The following is a 19,807-nucleotide window of genomic DNA, read 5'->3' on the forward strand; positions in this document are numbered from 1 at the left end:
CAGACGTATTGATAGACCATGGATTTGACTCATTTTCATCCATGGTTTATAGGTGTTTTTTACTAATAATTTTTATATTATTGAGTCTATTTATTATATTTATAAGATCATCAGTGATTTGGAGATAAGTGATGATTTTGGAGCATTTTGGAGATATTTGGAGCAAGCACCTGAGATGACCATCGAGGTCGACCATCGGTCGATATTGGAGAGGAATAATCGATCAGTGTTCATATCTTGACATCGATCGACAGAGAAGCGCTCAGAAAGCCCGTTTGGTCACAGCTGACTTGATGCCCAAGTCTTCACCAATTTACAAGATTGCATCTGGCGAGTTTTAACCTAATTATATAAGCTTTGCCACCATGTTAGAGGCAAAGTGTGCTTTTATTGTTTTATTATTTTCACAGCAAGTTTTTCTAGAATTTAGATAGATTGGAAAGAAGATCCAAAGTTATAATTTATGATTGAAACTCCATTAATATCTATTTACTATTCTAATGAAGTTTTCTTACCTAACTGTTGTTATGAATTTCTTAGCCATGTCTGAGTAGTTCCATTGTTAAATTTTAGAGTTTAAATAGGTTAGGAGGAATTATCCCCAACTATAGATTGCTAAGTTGTGGTAATTGTCATTAGGATTGTTCATTAATGCATGTCTCTAGATTAGCTACTTAGAACTTGCCCTAGGATTGATAGATAAAAGCGAGATCTTTATTCTCATTCTGAAGACATTCTAACTGAGCTAAGTTTCTTGCTATGAGTAAGGCGAGAGCTGATCTAGTGAGCTTAGTAAGCTATCATTCAACCCGCGCATAAATCTTAACTGGAAGAACGTCGATCGATATCATTATTGAATAATTGATCGACAGAGCGAAAGGTGTATCGATCGATATCCCTATAGGATCACCTATCGACACTTTCTATTGGTTGACATACGATAGTTGAGATCATTAGATCTAGTTAACAGACAAGTCTAAACATGCGAAAGCTGATAGACTTGTAGACTAATTAGTTGAGCTTTACATTATCATGCATGCAACTCATTAGGCATCTGTAGGATTATAATTCCAAGTTTCCTGAATAAAAACCCTAAGTCTAACTATTTCCTTTTAAAGCACCAAAACCTCAATTAATCTATTGAACAAACACTTGTTCAATATAAAACTGCAATTTACATTTAAATCTCTAAAACTATATAGCTTAACAAATCATATTAGATTTCTTAGGTTTCCTAGCTCCATGTGAATTCGATCCATAAGTACTACAACTCGACCTCTTATTTGAGAGACAAAGAGAGTATAAATCACTCCTTAGGGTAGTTTGAGTGGTATCATGTATGCAAAGATAATTGCATGATTTTTTGAGAGATGACAACAATTTGGAATCATGCATGTGGTGGGGAAAGCAAAGATTTAAAGAAATGTCTGGGTGAAAAAAATCCTTACCAGAGAATGTGGTATTTGCCAATCACTGATAGGTTAAAAAGGTTCAAACAATCAAAAATAATTGCAGCCCCAATGGGATGGCACATTGAAAATGAATTCACTGGGAGAATTTCACATCCATCTGATGCAGAAGCATCGAAGCATTTTCTAAATGTTTATAATGAATTTGAGGCTGAAGCGCTAAATGTGTATATTGGATTATGCACTGACAGGTTTAGACTTTTTGGAAAATCATGTTGGAAGTATTCACTATGACTAGTTATTGTGACCCCATATTATCTACCAATGAAACAAAAATTTATATGCTTGACCAAGTTCATGGACCAGCTCACCCTCGTAGGTCACTTTATGTGTTCCTACAACCTTTGATCGAAGGGCTGAAAATGTTATGGTTCAAAGGTGTACTCACATATTATGTCTCACTAAAAAATAATTTCAAAATGCAAGCCGTTTTGATGTGAACAATTAGTGATTTCTCAGCTTATGGAATGTTATTGGGTTGTACCACATATGGAATACTATCATGTACGTACTATGAAGATAATAAATATGCATTTCAGCTAAAGCATGGCCAGAAGTCATGTTGTTTGATTGTCATCGTTGGTTCTTACCTCAGAGTTACCTTTACCGGTGTAATAAAAAGGTTTTTCCTAGAAATAAAACAGAGTTATGCATGATGAGCCCATTTCAAGCTATGATGTAGCGGTTCTACTCAGACAGTTTCATAGAATTTAATGCAGATCGCACAATAGAATGTGGGGGAGAAATGGACATGAAATAATTGGTGATTATGGTCGGTACCAAAATTGGCATAAGAGAAGTATATCTTGTGTTTTGCCATAGTGGAACAACCATCTTCTTACGCATACTCTTGATGTTATGCATACTGAGAAATTTATTTTTAACAATATCACCAACACTGTCTTGAATGTGCAAGGAAAAAAAAAGATAATTGAAATTGACGTTTGGATTTGGCTGATATATGTTTGCATGAAGAGTTACATTTGATGGACAATGGCAAAGCTCTGGTGCCCATTTTTAGATTAGATGCAAGTGCAAGGAATGAATTTTTTCAGTGGATAGTTGTGAATGATGATGTTAGGTTTCCCGGTGGATATGCTTCAAATCTAGCTATGTAATTGCATAGATGACCACGCTGGTAGATGATATGGGATGTACATGTAATGCTTGTTCCATTTGCGTTTACTGAACTCTTGCCAAAAAATGTCTACGATTCAATTGCGAGTTAGTTTTATTATCATTTATTCTACTTAAATTAGCTATATATATTATTTAAATATGTGGATTTATAAGATATTTATGCAGGGCTTGGATTTTGTTCTCAGAGATCTCTGTTCAAAATCTCTCACTATCGATGGATTACATATACTTGAACAAAACATTCATGTTATCATCTGTAATCTGGAAAATATATTCACTTTCATTTTTCAATGTGATAGAGCATCTAATCATCTATTATTCAATTTTTATTTCAACAAATATTAATTTTCAATTTCAATTGAAAAGGGATATGTGTATTCATTGCTCCCACATTTTATTTATTAAATCCGCTGAGTATTCAACAAATCTAATATGTCATTTTCATTTTATTGAACATGCAATTGTATGAGTTTAGCTGTTGAATAATTTTATTCAATAGACATTGTAAATGGTAGTAATACTAATTAAATAATAAAGCTCATCAACTTTCGAGCAATTAAACTATATATTGTTACGAGGGTTGCATATCCTTACTGTTTATCCGACTCATTTTAACTTATTTTAAATCAAGTAGTGGTGCTTTATTCAATATAAACTTCAAAATTGCAATACCATAATTTTTTGCAAGAATGTAAAATAATCAAAGCTAAAAGTTCTTAGTTAAGCAATATAAAATTTAGAAGAAACATATTATAAATTAGGAAAGTTGCAATATATATTAATTTTATCTAAATTACTGTATATAGGATTATATGTAAGTATGTAATTATGAATTATGTTACATATTAATTATTGAAGATATTTACGAATTGAGTAATAACGTGGAGGTAGTTGACAAAAAAAAATCGGTATATATCTAATACCTGACTGTGAAGCCATGAGTAAATTTTTCGTAAAACAAGTAGAGGATGGTTAAAGAGTAATTGTTATTATAATAGTGCATAAGGTACGCCCTAATTATTGCAGCGGTTGTGGAAGCATCATAGCTTAATGGTTAAGGTTTAAAGGCTTCTACATCAATGTCTGGGGTTCGAATCCGAGACTATTCAAATTTTTGCAGATTACAGGAAATCCAGATTTCAAATCCCGGAGAAAACGATTTATTAATACAAACTACAAAAAAAAGTATTATAAGAGATCTTTAACATGGTTCAAGTAAATCTGGTCAGAAATGGATCTTCATATGACATCTCAGATGATTTTAGTTATGCACAGATCTTTAGAAGACATGTAGTATTGTCAATTATCGAATCATCTATGTAATATTTCTCATAAATGTAGTGTCATAATAAATCATTTCTTCAACATGGTGCAAGTAGAGTGAATCTTCATAGGACGACTCAGATGATGTAGTTATTCGTAGATTCTCATAAAACATGTAATATTATCGATTATCAAATCGTCATTGTAATATTCTCATAAATGTAATGTGATAATAAATAAGCTTTAAAAAGAAAATTATTGCAGCTGTTTTGTTTCTCGTTGGCAGAGATGTGAATATTGGACGTATTTTTTGTGTATGTAAAGCACTTCTCAGAATATAAAACTGTTATCATAATAGTGCATTAGGTACACTATTATCATTATTTTCTTTTTGGTATTGAATTATAGTTATCTTCTTTTTGGTATAATTATTGCACAATACACGATAAAGTGACCTAGTGGGTATTATGACCTTTTACAGAAGATATTGTCAAGATCGTGTATCTCGTGCAAGGAGATTAACAACCAGAAAATCCATTGTCCATATAATATTGTGCGTGATTTAACTGACGGAGGAACCTTTTGATTAAACTCAAGTACCACTAAAATAAAAGTTTTTCTTGGGTTCAGTTCTAGTATTTTGTTATTTTATATTCTATTTTTTTAAGAAGTAAACAAAATAATAAGAACAAGTTATATTATGTTTTTAAAATAAAAATATAAAATAAATAAAAAATAGTTGCCAAAAAGATTTTTTTAAAATATTTTCAACGTCGTTGTCAAAACATTAAACCTTAAATACTAAACTCTAAATCTTTGGATAAATCCTAAATTTCTGGATAAATTTGAAACCCTAAATCATAAACACTAAATACTAAAATCTTAAAACATTAAACCTTTAATCTTAAACTCTAAACCTTTGAATAAATCCTAAACCCTAGGATTTATGGTTTACCCATGATTTAAAGTTTACCCAAGGTTTTAGAATTTAGTATTTAGAGTTTCGTAATTAAGATTTTAGGGTTTATTGTATTGCTGGCATATTTTTTAAAAAAATCTTTTTTTTGACACTATTTTCTACCTATTTTTATCTTTTTATTCTTAAAACATAACTTGATAAAAAAATTTTATTTTGTTTTTTTTAATATATAGAATACGAAATAACAAAATACTTTTTGTTGGTAGGTTCACCATGGGAGGTGAACCCAAGAGTTTTTTTAGGTAGATTCACCAACCAATAATAGTTTGCCACTTCATTTTCAATTTTTTTTGGGAAAAAAAATCAATAATAATAAATTATCAAATCATATTATGTTTTAAAAATAAATAAAAAATAGTAATAGCTGCAAAAAAATAAATTATTTTTAACATTATTAACGCTGTCAGCAAAATACTAAACCCTAAATCATAAACACTAAACACTAAAACTTTGTGTAAAATTTAAACCATTGGATAAATCCTAGACCCTAAATCATAAACACAAAACTTTAAACCCTTGGGTAAACTCTAAACCTTTGGGTAAATTCTAAACCCTTGGGTAAATTCTAAACCCTTGGGTAAATTCGAAACCTAATGATTTGCTGACGGCGTTTAGGGTTTAGTGTTTATATTGAGGGTTTAGGATTTACCCACGAGTTTAGGATTTACCAAAAGACTTAAGGTTTACCCAAAAGTTTAGGGTTTAGTGTTTAGGGTTTATGGTTTAGAGTTTTGCTCACGGCGTTAACAATGTTTAAAAAAAAAATCATTTTTTTTGTCAGCTATTATTATTTTTATTTATTTTTAACTTTTTAATTTAAAAACATAAAATGACTTGGTAGATTTTTATTATTTGTTCCTTTTAAAACAAAAACTAACACACGAGATGTTAATTCGATTACTAGTTGGGTTCCCCTAAAACAGTGGCGGAGTCATGAGGGTGTCAATTGATCCATATCAAATATATAAAATTTAGTTTGTAGTGCTATTATCTTAGTTATTGTAGTAGTTAAATAGTTTAAATCTCTTTTTATCGACGCACACGGCACATGTCATGAATTCATATCACTTGTATATCTTTTTACTTATAAGTTATAATACACTAGTGTTTTCTCCCGTGCTATGCACGGGCATTTGTTATTATAATTGACTATGAAAAATTTATTTGGAGGGTTATACAATTTACAGTGGAAATAAATGTTACTAATAGAGTTATAGTTGTTGGTAAACTTAAAAAGAAAATTAAAATGGTGTTGTCTAATAATCTTTACCAAAACCAAAAAATCATTACATATGAAAAATCAAATTGAGGAAAAGCATATATTTTGTAAATAATTGACGTTAATATATTGTGCACTCTTTTTCCTTTTGTTTCTCTTTTATATTTATTTTTGTTTTCATAGTACTTTTTACGTTTTTATTTTCTTATACTACTAAAATTTGCATAGTCTTAGTTTCTAACAGAAGTTGCAAATGAAAAATGTAAAAACAAAATTGTATCACCACACTTCTTTGAGATTATAAACACACAAAATAAAGAATAAGAAAAACCAACCTGGTCGGGTGAGGTTTGATCTAGAACAGCCATAGTTTTTTTTTCTCTTTTTTCTCTACCAGCCGAGTTTCATAGATCCCATCTCTGCTGTCTTTTTAATTGTCTCCACATTTTTTTTCTTTTCTTTTGTGGTGATTCTCGTAAGGTCTTTTGACGTGTGCTTAGGTGAGACTCTGTTACTCTCCTTTGAACTATCCCTACATCAACAAATAAACATAATTCAGCAAATCAAAAATTGATTTTGTCCATCTAAAAAATGTTATTACATATCTTGTTTACCTTTACATTGTTCACCGTGGAGTATATAGCTTTTGCAAATATCTAAAAAAGGAAAAAAAAATTTAAAAGAGTAAAAAGTTCATGAAAAATAAATTTATTTGAGAATGAAGAGTTTCAGAAAAAAGAAAAAAGAAAAGAGAATGAAGAGTCTGGCTGTTTTTAGTTTCACAAACCTGAATTTTAATCTTCATCCTCCCATTTTGCAGTACGTTCCGCCTATCAATCTATAGCAAATACTGTAATTCTTTTGTTCATTTAGTTAAAAAAATATATTTTGGATACTATTGTTGTGCTACCTTTTGGCTTCTCGTGAGAAACTATTCCGATCTTCCTCCAAAATTGTAGCATTGACTGTGTGAATACGATAATTAGAAATTATAAATCTATAAGGTTTGCAGTTGAAATTGCAGAGAGAATCAATGGAACCGCTGCAAAAAAAGGTAATTACAATTTTTAAAGGAGGAAGAGTTGAATTTAAATAAATGGCAACGTGAGGGAGTTTCAAAGAAAGATCATGGATGTAGTGTGAGATATATTAGGGATTTTATTTTGTAAAAAAAATAAATGAATAAATATCAGTTGATAAACGATTCTGTTTTTGCATTTGATTTTTTTTTAAATAATAAAATAATTTCCATGTGTCAGAATTTTAGTGGACAAGTGACTTGTGCTTTAGTATATAAAGGATTAATTATGATCTCTATAAATCATTTGTCTAGCTTTATCATTGCCCTAAGGCGAACCCATGCCCTCGGGTGAACCCAAGAAAAACTTCTCCTCTCTCCTATTTTCAATTTATTTAGTAATATATTGTTTAGAAACTTATGAAAAGAGTTTCCCACCAAAAATTCCCTAAAGCATTTAAGAGATATAAAAGCATAACAACTCTATTAGAGCATCATTAATCCTACAAATCCATTTGGAGCTCTTAATAAGTTTTTTAGTAATATTTAGTAATTAAGAACTTTAGTTAAGAGATCTTTAAATTTTGTGTTCCAATAAGAGTTTTTTAACTAGGGGTTCTTAAAAAAAATTATGAAACATTGTGATGATAAGAGTGTCAACATAAGTAGATCAAGTAACTTACTTTGAAAGACCAGATATATACCCAGAGACATTCAACATGCCATCTGTAATGTCTACTTTACAAAGAGAGTTTAAAGCTTCGGTCCCTCCATCCAAGAGACACCTCTTCAATTCGCCTTTCGATTCACCAAATACCTCTTCGACTCTGATGCATGCGAATTTCGGGAACCAGAGAGAGAAAAAGCGACAGAACACCGAAAGAGAGGAAGAACTCGTGATCGGTTTTTTCCCCTTCTCACCACAATCCAATACACAACTACCATGTGTCCTCTAAGGCACGTATTTTCTAGTCCCAGATTACGAACCGTTCCTTTTTTTTTTTCATTTTTCTTTTTCTTTTAATCATTATTTGTCTTAAGAACCTCCTAAGATACTGTGACAATCCGCTCCGTGGGAACTACCTGTCCCGTGGGCTCCATGCTCATAGCGCTGCAGCGCACCGACCCTAACCCCTCCATTATAAGTTTTCTCTAACTCCATAATTAGGTTGTTGGTGAGCCTCGAACCCAGGATCTCACCCTTTAACAACATTCCCACATAACAAGATGTCACCAATTGATATGCTACACATATACTTAAAGCATTTTCTCGCTACTCTTTTTTGGAACATACATCTAACAATAAACTGATGTAAATACAAAATAATTCAAATAAAATTTAAAATTATCAATAATATAAATTTATTTATTTGAAGTTAGTCATTACAAAAAAAAAATTGTTAATAACTTTTTATTTTATTTAAAGAAATTATATTTTTTTCTTTTACTATTCGATACCAAGTTATATTTTGTATTCTTTTGGTTTTACTTCATATTAACTAGGACTATTACTAGTATTTTTCTTATACTATTTCATACTTATAAAATATATTTTCTAGTCTTTTAAATTACTTAGAATTAAACAAGATTGGGAATATTTCCCATTTTTATAAACTTTATTAAGTATAGAGTTTCAAAATTTTCTATATGAAATTCACGATAGTTTTATTTTGTGTTTGCAGTTTTTAAAATAATTTTATGTGTGTTTTGTATAATGGTATTTTATATTCTACTTTTGCAGAGAATAAATATTTTACTATTAATAATATTTTTTATTTTATTAGTTTTAAAATCAAAAACCAAAAAGTAAAAACCAAAATCTAAAACAACCATTCAAGTTTTTCAAAAAACTAAAATTTACTGCAAAATCAGAACTTAAAAACTAAAGCTAAAATTTAAAAATCAAAAACCAAAATCTAAAAACTAGAACCTAAAATCTAAAAACTAAGAAAAAGAATCATCACCTAAATAATGCTCCTCGCAAATAAAAACGACCACGTAATTACAGCATCCAAAACATTATACTAAACTACAGTAAAACAATATTCTGCTCTAAAGCGCACTTCGGCTAGTTACCGTAACTCTTACAAGATATAAGGGAAGAACACATCCATTATTTGACCTTTGTTTTATTCTCAAGAACAAGGTTCACAAATATTGCTATGGACATTAAAGCAGATTTAAGTAAGCTTCTAAAAATCAGATAACAATGAGCCTGTCCGAAGATTGTAGCAACTAGACCTCAGTGAAATCAGACATAAAGCAGTCATTACCAAAACCTGAACCAGGGCTTTTTAGTTTTATAGTATCTCAACAACACCACGGCTCACGATTTTCCCTTCGTTGAGATCTTGAAACGCTTTTCCTGCATCTTCAAACTTGTACTTACTTGAAACCGCGTTTGTCAGATTGAAGATCCCTGATTCTGCTAGTTTCACTACTTTTGGAAGATCCTGTCTTGCTCTTCCTCCATAGGACCCTATCACTTTTATCTTTACACAAAAGAGATTCAACGTCATGATCTTATAAGCCATTATAGATATTCTAAGTCATTGTGTCAAAGAAAGCAACCTTCCTGCGAACAAGCCGGTTTATGTCTATTTCTCCAACGGATCCAGCTTTTGAGAGACCAATCATCACAGCTTTCCCACCATCTTTCACACTAAGTGTGCACTGCATGAAAGTTTGAGGCCTTCCCAAGGCTTCAACAGCAACATCAACACCCATCCCACCCGTTATTTCCTGCCAAACAATAAAAACAATCAACGGCTTATAAATTACAAGGAACAAGCCTTTAATAAATCATACCCTTATCCTTTCAACAGCATCTTCTTTAGCAGCATTGACAGTATGAGTAGCACCAAGAGTCTTGGCCTTCTCCAATTTATCATCCTGGACATCCACAGCAATTATGTCAGATGCTCCAAAAGCCCTTGCTATCTGCAAACAACTGATGCAACAACCTCAAAGATGGTTAGTTTGTGGTCATACCAAATCAGTAACAAAAGGCAATGACACATGTAAGTAACATACCTGGAGCCGACACCACCAATTCCAATAACAGCAATAGAATCTCCAGGACGGATCTCAGCAGCATGAGCCATAGCACCATACGCTGTGAAAACAGCACACCCAAGAATGGCAGATTCAGAATAGGGCAGAGACTCTGGTAGAGGAGCTAAACCGTGTGCTGGTGTGACACAGTACTCAGCCATTCCTCCCATACTGTACATATACACCGGTGAATCTGCCGGAAAGCAAGAAATGTAAAACAATCATGCTTCCTACTCCCTAACATTCCACCAAAGCCTAATGAAATTTAACTTTTTATACCATCATGACGCAAAAACAGACGAGTTTCACCGTCATAAAGAGTTCCTTTGGCTCTATTAAAAGCAAAGAAGTCTTCACATAGATCATCATGGCCCTGTATCCGAGTAAGAGTATCAGCTAAAAAACTGAGATTCCAATGAAAGGTCTACACTTTCCACCTCACCTTAGCACAATAAGAACAGGTTCCACATGGCATAATGAACGCTCCAACTACACGAGACCCAATTGGAAATCTGAAACAATAAAAGGTTGAGACATTCAGGATTTGTAACAGAAAAAAAAAACATATGATTCCAATTAAAATAGTTTGAGAAACCTTTGGATGATCTTGTGATCAGTAAGAGGACCATGTTCAACGACTTCACCAGTGATCTCATGACCAATAACACAAGGACTAGAGAATGGTATCTCTCCTTTCATCACATGTAGATCAGAGTGGCATACTCCACAAGCTGCCCACATACCAAATTGAAGAGTAAAAAATCAAAGCTTTTTTTTTCAAAATTATTTCAAAACGAATCAAGACATGATGGTAATATCTACCTTTGGTTTTGATGAGAACCTCATTCACTTTTGGTCGGGGAATGTGAAATTCTTCGATTGTTAGAGGCTGATTTGGCTCGCGATACACAGCTCCTCGCATGTATCCGCCGGAGCTCACGTGATACCCAGCGATGGACGACGGAGACAGCGGCGGAGGGGGTTGACGATCGTCGCCGGAGGCTCCGGTTTGAAGAGATCTAACGGAGGGAGAAGAACCAAGGGAGAGTCTCGATAGTGAAAAGAGGTTCTTAGCGGCGGAGGCGCGGCGGGGAATTGGAGCAAACGCCATGATAAGACGACGGAGGGGTAAACTGAAGATATTGATCGGAGTTTTCTGGGCAACGAAGGAGACACTTGAACGTGGTAAGAGATTTTGTTAACACTCTTGAGTTTTGACTGATAGACCACGCGCTTATTTACAAGCTTTTAATATACAGCCTGCGTGGGTGTTACTCACGCGTCGATTGTGCGTGTGTGTGGTTAATTTATGCCCACTAAACATGGGCCCACCTCCAGGCGTGTCTGTCTTATCTACGGAACTAAAGATTAGATCAGACGAGAGAAATGGGTTTAATGTAGGCCCAATGAGAGATATTGTTCCGAGCTCGCCAAATTAATTTGACTATTTACTTGGTTTGTGGTTTGCGCGGAAGTCTGAAGCAAATTTTTCTGAAGTCATACTAGCCCAAGCGTTTTGGGCTTCATCAAGCTTTGTCTGCTATGTCCTGGGCCTTTTTGAGCTCTTGTGCATTGCTTCGAGTTTTCAAATAGATTTCACTATTAGTTACTTCAACGTTTCTCATATTAGTTGGGTTGTGATAATCTCTCAACTGTGGCCATGTGAAAACATGTAATTACTATAAACTAAAATGGCTGGAGCTAGAAGAAGAAGAAGATCAAAAGTAATATTTTATTAAGATGACTTATCAATTTTGCTTAAAAGAAAATATATATCTATTTGGCTCTAAGACCAGGAACATTTTTGAGACCCATCTTACCAAGAATAAGTTTAGGGATAGCCGGAGGATTGTCAAGTCCCATACTACGACTAAACTCGTTAGCCAACTCCACCAGCCTCTCTTTGTCTCTTCCAATCATCTTCTGTGAGTTGTAGTACCCCAACCAAGCCTGGTACGCCGCCTCCTTGTTCCTCATCTCCACATGGCATAGCGCCTTTTGCACCTGGTACATTCCATTCTCAACCAACTTAATTCCCCATTCCAAATTTAATCTCCTTGAAGCAACGCCAAGATCAGTGAAATAGGATAAAGGCTTAACCTTTTTTACGGTTTCTGGGTCTGTTGAGGGTAGAGAAGACTTAGTGATGGGTAAGTCTTTAAGGGATGATAGGAAGTATTCCTCCCATGGTGCCAACACCAATATGCCTTCTCCTTCCTTCCCTTTTCGACCTGTTCTACCGAGTCTGTGTATATATTGTTCTCTGTCTTTTGGCAATCCCACCTGTACACATGTATACACTTTCTGTAAAACCGGAGGAAAAAAGGTTTCTAAGTAAGAGTTCTATTACTATTGTATGGTTTAATTTACCTGTAAAACAAGAGTCACATCAGGGTAATCAACTCCACGAGCTGATACATCGGATGTTACAAGAATCAAACCTTTGGATTTGCGGAACTCATTAGAAACCCTTGTCCTGTAACTCTGCGGTTTCCTAGAATGGATCTCTCTCAGGTTTAAGTTTAGCTCACCAAGTAGATCAGCCACTAGTTTTGTAACCATAGCAGTTGTACAGAAGACAATGACCTTCAGGAACCAACCACAGAGTTAGCCAGAAAGAGAAAAACATGTCATGTGGTATTAATACTGGTGCTGAAGAAGATTTGTGTACCTTGTAATCTACGTTATCCGCAATGTGTGCTCGAAGAAGTGTGTACAGAAGAGAGAAATGCTTGTCCAGTGAAGCAATCATGTGCGTTTGTCTGACCTGTTGATGTGTCTCTCCAGTGCCTTCGTGAACACAGTTGATAAACTCGTGATCCCGCCTCAGAGCAACAAGGCACATTTGGCGAACCTTTACACCGTTAAAAATCAAGTCAAAACCCAAGACATAAACCAAAACAAATATGCAAGAAAATGAGTCAGACCTCTTCAGGTACTGTGGCAGAGAATAGAAACGTTTGTCTCTCCTTAGGAACTGCGGAAAGTATCCTCTCAATGTCCTTGCGGAAACCCATGTCCAGAAGATGATCAGCTTCATCAAGCACAAGAACTTTCACACCCTTTAGCCTTGTTTCAAATCCTGGAGTGTTCTCAATATGGTCTTTGAGCCTTCCAGGAGTAGCAACTAATATCTGAAAATTTCAAATAACACTTTTCATTTTAAAGGCCCAAATATTGAAGCATACATACGCACACATGTTGCAAACAATACTAACCTGGCAAGGATTTGTTTGCATACGCTTTTGCTCTAAACCAAGCCTTGTGCCTCCAATCACAACTTGAACACCAATAGTTGGATGGTGCTTCAGCAAGGTGTTCGCTTCTGTAGCAGCTTGATTGGCAAGTTCTCTAGTTGGGCATATCACAAGGGCAAGGATCGGAGGTCGCTTATTATCCGGGCTTGTCGGAGGAGATTTGACAACTACTTCGATTGATGGAAGCTTAAAAAATAAAACATCAACAATAAGCACAAATGTCCAACACATTATCAAAAGGCCTACTTATTATACTCATGGTAAGTCTCACCAAAAACGCTACAGTTTTCCCAGTTCCTGTTTTGGCCTTAGCTAGAACATCTTTACCTGAAAACAAACAATGCCCAAGAAACCAATGAGTTAAAGAAAAAAACTATAAAGGCTACATGCCCTTGTACCTTAAGGACCATACAAAAATACAGAAGCATACCTTTGAGAATGATAGGGAGAGTAGCTTCCTGCACAACAGTCATTGTCTCGTATCCCGCATCGTTAAGTGCTTTCAGCGATAAGGGAGACAAAGGATACTGATCGAATCTGTTAACAATTGGTCAGAGTAAGTCACTTACAAAGATCAATTACGCAATAACTCTCAGCTTATTTCCAACAGAACACAGAAGAAACTAGAATTGCAACAAAAACAACGTACCTTGTCTTGGTCAAATAAGAATCTGAGCTTTTAACATCATTCCTTGCTTCTACACCCTTCTGCTTATCAAACCCAAAAGCAGAAGCAGCTTTCTTCTTAAGAAACTCGTGATCTTCATCTTCTTCCTCATCCTCCTCACTAAGCAAATCCCCAATACCTCCCATTACTAAACTCTTAACATCCTCATCACTACTCTCTCCATCTAGAACATCTCCCCGCCGCTGCTTCCTTAAACCCTTGTATCCTTCTCTATCTCTACCTAAGCTTCTCTCCTTCCTCCCACGAAAAGAGGATTGACTACTCCGAAAGTTCGATCCTTTATCTCTGTCACTAAACCGATTCTCCCTAAAGGAGTCAACTTTGTTGCGAGTCCCTCTAAATTCTTGGTTTCTCCCCCTGCTACGATCCACGTCATCATCATCATCATCGCTCGTGAGATGGACACGCAATGACCCAGGTCTCAGATCGGTTACCCAGTTGCTGAGCTCTTCCTCGTCTTCGATCAAGCTCCTTGACGCGCGGGTTTCGCCTCCGTTGGGACGAGTGGAGAAGTTGATGTGAGACCCGATTGGGAAGTGATTCAACGAGAATATCCGGGAGAGCAAAGGGGAGGAGCTAGAAGTGTTATAATGATAAGCTCGAGAACCAGAACTGAAGGAAGCGAGATTATTAGTAGTGCGCGGGAGAGGATAGGTTATGAATTGTATTCGGCGAGGGAACTTCAAAGGCATAGCTTTTAGCTCTGTGTTAAAACGGAGTTCGCGTCTCCGGTGGCCGGGAAATGAAAGGGTTCAGTCAAGTGGGGGAGGGTTTCATGATTTCATCTAAAGGCTTTACAGAGAAGGACATCGAAACGGCTACGTTTTATGATATATGCTGAAACGATAAAACCGCACGTCGTTTTTAACGCTTAGAATTATTGGAGCTAAATATCATTTAGTAGTGGCTATGTTACATGGAAACGGAAGCGGATACGTGGAAGCGGAAGCTTATGGAAGCGCGGAAGCGAGATTTTTAAAAAAGTTAAGAAGCGGATACATGTTGGAAGCGTATACATATATAAATTTTTTTAAAAAATCTAGAACTAAAAATTACATGTTTAAAATTTAAAATAAAGCATCTATTCATTTATAATAGTTTCCAAATTATTTCATATTAAAACTGTGAAATACACATAAATTAAATTTAAAATAAATTATTATATTAATTATTTTTATTACTTTATAATTAATTGACATAATATATTTGAATATATGATTATCTTTATTAAAACCCTCAATGCATAAAGATAATTTATATTGTTAATTTTTTTTATATACTTCTATTCTTTCTATTCAATACTATTAAAATTTAGATTTTATATAAAATAAAATTATAATTTTATATTTTTATTGATTTAAGGAATGGAAGCGTGATTCCAAAACGGAATCGTAAGCTTCCAACATGTTTTTAAAAAGAATATTTTAGAAGCGTTTTGGAAGCGAGATTCCGTAAGCTTCCACAAGATTCTGATTCCGATTCCGATTCCGAAGCGGGAAGCGGACGTCCGATGAAGCTTCTGTGCAACGTAGGTTATGATGATTGATGAATGTTCGAATTTTCTAGTTGTTTTAACTACTGTATATATTTTATTTTATTCATAATTCTATGTTTTAGCTAAGTAACACGCTAAATTCACCTAATGTTCATTCTTTCGACGGCAACTTTTGTAATCATTTCTTTCTCAAAAAACTTTTGTAATCATTTAAAACTTCAATAATAGGGTGTATTTGTTACTCAATCTCGATTTCCTCATTTATTTTGCTCACAATTTATTGGTAGATTATGTGGACATGCAACATGTGTTATGATATAAGATGGTAAGATGCATTTCCGAACAGAAAGCTAGAGATGCAATGCTGTTTGTTGGCTTCGTAGAAAATGGTAGAGCTAAGTATATTACACATGTATATTTTTTTAAATAAATTATTGTAAGAATAGTAAGAAAATAAATGATTTAATTGGTAGAGCTTCACTTCTAAGAATCCAAAAAAAGAAAATAAATTACAAACTAATGATAACAAAAGAAAATAAATTATGAGCTCATTACGAAGTGGACACTTGGAACTTGTCTGTCTGATTAATTTGTTAAAGGTCAAATCCATTTTTCTAATTTTTAGTAAAGTCAGCCTGGTAGTTAAGAGTTTTAAATGTTAGTTAACTACCTTTTGAGTTTCTTTGGAGAATTATTTTGTACCGGAACTTTAAATTAGAAACATATTGTGAAATGTATTCTACGTGGGGATAAATATTTAGAAAATAAGATAAGGGACAGATATTAAATACCAGTGAAACAAAGGGACGTTTCTGAAAAAGAAAGTATTCCCCCGAGATTTTCTCGGGTGTCCTAATTAAAAGGGATAGGACACGTGGTGGTCAACCAGGCTGTCAGTTGTTAGTTAAAGCTGACAAGCGCGTGACTGTAATATTATTATCTCTCTTCCCCGCGCCAACAACACTTTACCAAGAGAACAGCTTTCTCTCTCATGGCGGTGTCTGCTTCTTCAGCCTTTGATTGTTTCTTTTCTTTTTTTATTTATTTAGTTCTAAAATAATAATAATAATAATCTACTATCCTAACTAAAAACCATCAGTACAAGTTTCTGTTTTTAAGGAGTAATCAAATATATCTGATTAATCTGGTGAAGAAGAGGTGCAAAGGCTTCGTCTTTCATCTTCGTTACGTCTCTGTGTAATGCTCAAGCTGATTAGGGTTTATCAGGTAAGGCTTTTCACTCTTATCGTTATCCAATCAAACCACTTGATTGATTGATTGATTGTTTGTTTGTTGAGATCTATTTTTGGGTCAGAATGTTCCTCGACAGCTTGATATTTTTTTTTGTATTTGGACAAGTTATCAGTTTTGTCTTGTTCTGTCCTCTTCGTGATCAGATTTGTGTCTGTTTCTAGGATTTGGGTTTTGCCAAGCTTTACCACATGTGTTCCTTGTCGAGATAACATGATCCAAATATCTGATCTTGAAATCTGTTAAATTTGCTGAGAATCTTTAAGTTGTTGATTGTTTCTGGCTTCAACAGATAAAATTAAAAAATGGCTTCGGAGCTTGTGAGCTCTGCAACGAGTGAGAAGCTTACTGATGTGGATTGGGGCAAAAACATTGAGATCTGTGAACTTGCTGCTCGAGATGAAAGGTATCTCTAATCTTCTTATATAACTGTGACAGTAGTGCATAAACCACAATCAGACTGCTTTTTATCTTAACAAAACTCTTCATTGTTGTTTTGATGTTTAATCACCCTCAAGGATTTTATATGATAACCATAAGTAGGCACATAACTTTGGTGTCGTCTTAGCATTTTCGACCTGTTCATGAGTTCTTCTTATATTGTAAATAGGCAAGCAAAAGATGTTATCAAAGCTATCAAAAAACGCCTGGGGAGCAAGAACCCAAACACTCAATTATATACTGTCCAGGTAAGGTTCCTGGTCTTAATCTATGTCTTTGCCATAGGAGAATAGCATACCTTTGAACGTTTTGATAATTGAGACTTTTGTTTTGATAATAATTGCAGTTGCTGGAGATGTTGATGAATAATATTGGAGAGAATATTCACAAGCAGGTTATAGACACAGGTGTACTCCCTACACTTGTCAAGATAGTAAAGAAAAAAGTATGTTCCATCTCTGTTTCTTGATGTTACTTCTCTACAAAACTTTTGAGAGTTAAGCTGCTTAATTTTAGTTTGTGTTTTTCGAACACTCTTTTTAGTCGGATTTGCCTGTAAGAGAGAGGATATTTCTCCTTCTTAATGCAACTCAAACCTCTCTTGGTGGCGCTTCAGGGAAGTTCCCTCAGTATTATACAGCATACAATGATTTAGTGGTAAGTTTGAAACAAAAGAACATCCCATTTCCGTGAATCTGTCTTCCAAGACTGAGAGCTTTTCTGTTTTGACATCTTCTGTTACATTCAGCAAGCAGGAGTTCAATTTCCTCAGAGACCTAGTTCCACTCCACCACCAGCTGTGGTCACTGCACAGGCGGTTCCAAGAAATACGCTCAATGAACAACTTGCATCTGCTAGAAACGAGGGGACTGCTCCTCCTACTCAGCAACGAGAATCTCCAACTCCTTCTAGGTATCTTCTTCTCCACATGTCAGTAACCTAAAATTTTCCTTTAAATTTTAAGAGGCCTTAAATCTGTTTTTTTTTATCTCTTTGATTGTAGCATCTTACAAAAAGCTAGTGCTGCATTAGAAGTTTTGAAGGAAGTTCTTGACGCAGTTGATTCTCAAAATCCTGAGGTATATATTATACCTCCATGACTTTATATTGTTAACTCCACTAAACACATTCTTTGGTTCTCTTGTTGATCTCTTAGCCTGAGTGATAACTTTAGTTCGATCCACTTATGACCATTTAGGGAGCAAAAGATGAGTTTACTCTTGATCTTGTGGAGCAATGCTCATTTCAGAAAGAGCGTGTAATGCACCTCGTCATGACATCTAGGCAAGTTTCCGTCTTTAGATGACATGTTAAAAAGCGTTTTCTTTCTCAAGTGGAGCGGCTTGTTTGTGCAGGGATGAAAGAGCTGTTTCTCAAGCAATCGAATTGAATGAACAACTTCAGAGAATTCTTAATAGACATGAAGATCTACTGTCTGGTAGAGTCACAGGGTCAGGCAGGTCTGCTGCATCCAATGGTTATCATTCCAATCTCGAACCTAATCGTCCTACCTCAAACGGTTCTAATGCAAATACCAAATCGAGCAGCTCTATCTCTAATCCAAACCATCTTAATCTTGAAGACGAGGATGAGGAAGAGGAGCCTGAGCAGTTATTCAGAAGGTATGTCTCCTAAGGTTCTTGGAATCTAAAAATGTTATTCTTGATGCTACGTCCAAAGATCCATGTGAATGTTTGTTTGCAGATTGCGAAAAGGGAAAGCTAGAGCAATGCCTGAGGATGAAGAAAAACCATCACCTCCACAAGCCTTACTTGGATCAGCAATCCATAGCGAAAAGCTCAACCGTCCACTCATTCGTCCTTTACCATCAGAGGAGTCATCACGCGGTGGTGATAGCCATAGCCATTCGCAATCCCCGCCTGTTGTGATACCACCACCACCTTCAAAACACGTTGAGAGGGAAAAGTTCTTCAAGGAGAAGAAAGTTGATGGTGCCTCGGGTTTGCCAGGTCATATGAGAGGTCTTTCTTTGCATAGCCGCGATGGCAGCAGCTCACGCAGTGGAAGTGTTGACTTCAGTGACTGAAACACACCCAAAACTTCTGTCTCATCCTAAATATATATATATATGTATTCTTTTACTCCTGCTCTCTTTAGGCTTTGTTGTTTTGTGTGTTGCTGTTGCTCTGTATCTCTAGTGTTGTGAAATTAGAATATAGGCCCCATGAGATTTGATTATGTAATACGAGTAAAGGTACTTTACTTTCACTTTGTTGAAACATGAGCTATGCTATTCTACAGAGGTGTGTTGTTCCTGTTTGTGTAATGAAAATGAATGTGAAAATTCCATGGTTCTAAAAATCAGTCTAGGCAGGATAGGATTTCTTAAAAATCTGATTTGTATCTTCAAATCGATTTAAACTGTTTTAAATCAATTAAAAAAGTTAAATTAATTTAAATTGATTAAAATTAGTCTAAATCCGTTAAATTAAAAAAATAATGTTAGTACAATTTCACAAATTTATCTAATTTCTTTTGTTTTGTTTACTAAACTCAAAAACTAAAATATCTT

The 19,807-nt window shown here is 34.7% G+C and overlaps 3 protein-coding genes and 2 long non-coding RNA genes across 6 annotated transcripts; 2 read left to right on the top strand and 3 right to left on the bottom strand.

The window, feature by feature from the left end:
- The first annotated feature begins 13 nt into the window (after positions 1-13).
- On the top strand, positions 14-9,446 carry LOC117134586. Its single transcript, XR_004458776.1, has 2 exons — positions 14-5,941; positions 7,361-9,446. It is a non-coding gene; the product is annotated as an uncharacterized LOC117134586 (long non-coding RNA).
- On the bottom strand, positions 4,965-7,339 carry LOC108872341. Its single transcript, XR_004458775.1, has 2 exons — positions 6,685-7,339; positions 4,965-6,602 (listed from the first exon to the last, which is right to left on the bottom strand). It is a non-coding gene; the product is annotated as an uncharacterized LOC108872341 (long non-coding RNA).
- LOC103873771 (alcohol dehydrogenase) lies at positions 9,183-11,377 on the bottom strand. The gene is made up of 8 exons (XM_009152166.3): positions 10,965-11,377; positions 10,738-10,873; positions 10,585-10,654; positions 10,422-10,515; positions 10,122-10,335; positions 9,897-10,038; positions 9,660-9,830; positions 9,183-9,580 (listed from the first exon to the last, which is right to left on the bottom strand). Exons 1-8 carry the CDS (start codon positions 11,251-11,253, stop codon positions 9,389-9,391), a joined length of 1,308 nt encoding a protein of 435 aa, XP_009150414.1. The 5' UTR covers positions 11,254-11,377; the 3' UTR covers positions 9,183-9,388.
- A 473-nt stretch (positions 11,378-11,850) lies between these two features.
- On the bottom strand, positions 11,851-15,144 carry LOC103873772 (DEAD-box ATP-dependent RNA helicase 31). The gene is made up of 9 exons (XM_009152167.3): positions 14,049-15,144; positions 13,830-13,936; positions 13,671-13,726; positions 13,361-13,585; positions 13,070-13,276; positions 12,814-12,996; positions 12,513-12,728; positions 12,243-12,425; positions 11,851-12,146 (listed from the first exon to the last, which is right to left on the bottom strand). Exons 1-9 carry the CDS (start codon positions 14,777-14,779, stop codon positions 11,919-11,921), a joined length of 2,136 nt encoding a protein of 711 aa, XP_009150415.1. The 5' UTR covers positions 14,780-15,144; the 3' UTR covers positions 11,851-11,918.
- A 1,364-nt stretch (positions 15,145-16,508) lies between these two features.
- Positions 16,509-19,551, top strand: LOC103873774 (TOM1-like protein 5). Of its 2 annotated transcripts, XM_033292996.1 has the most exons (11): positions 16,514-16,687; positions 16,736-16,809; positions 17,126-17,239; positions 17,444-17,522; positions 17,621-17,719; positions 17,818-17,931; positions 18,023-18,186; positions 18,278-18,353; positions 18,473-18,558; positions 18,630-18,896; positions 18,979-19,551. In XM_033292996.1, the coding sequence occupies exons 3-11, from the start codon at positions 17,139-17,141 to the stop codon at positions 19,319-19,321; spliced, it is 1,329 nt and encodes a 442-aa protein (XP_033148887.1). In that variant the 5' UTR covers positions 16,514-16,687; positions 16,736-16,809; positions 17,126-17,138; the 3' UTR covers positions 19,322-19,551. The 2 variants fall into 2 exon arrangements, with proteins under 2 accessions (XP_009150417.1, XP_033148887.1); XM_009152169.3 differs by having other exon boundaries at positions 16,509-16,809.
- Positions 19,552-19,807: the final 256 nt, after the last annotated feature.

Source organism: Brassica rapa, chromosome A06 (genome assembly GCF_000309985.2).
Source record: "Brassica rapa cultivar Chiifu-401-42 chromosome A06, CAAS_Brap_v3.01, whole genome shotgun sequence".
Classification (NCBI taxonomy): Eukaryota; Viridiplantae; Streptophyta; class Magnoliopsida; order Brassicales; family Brassicaceae; genus Brassica; species Brassica rapa.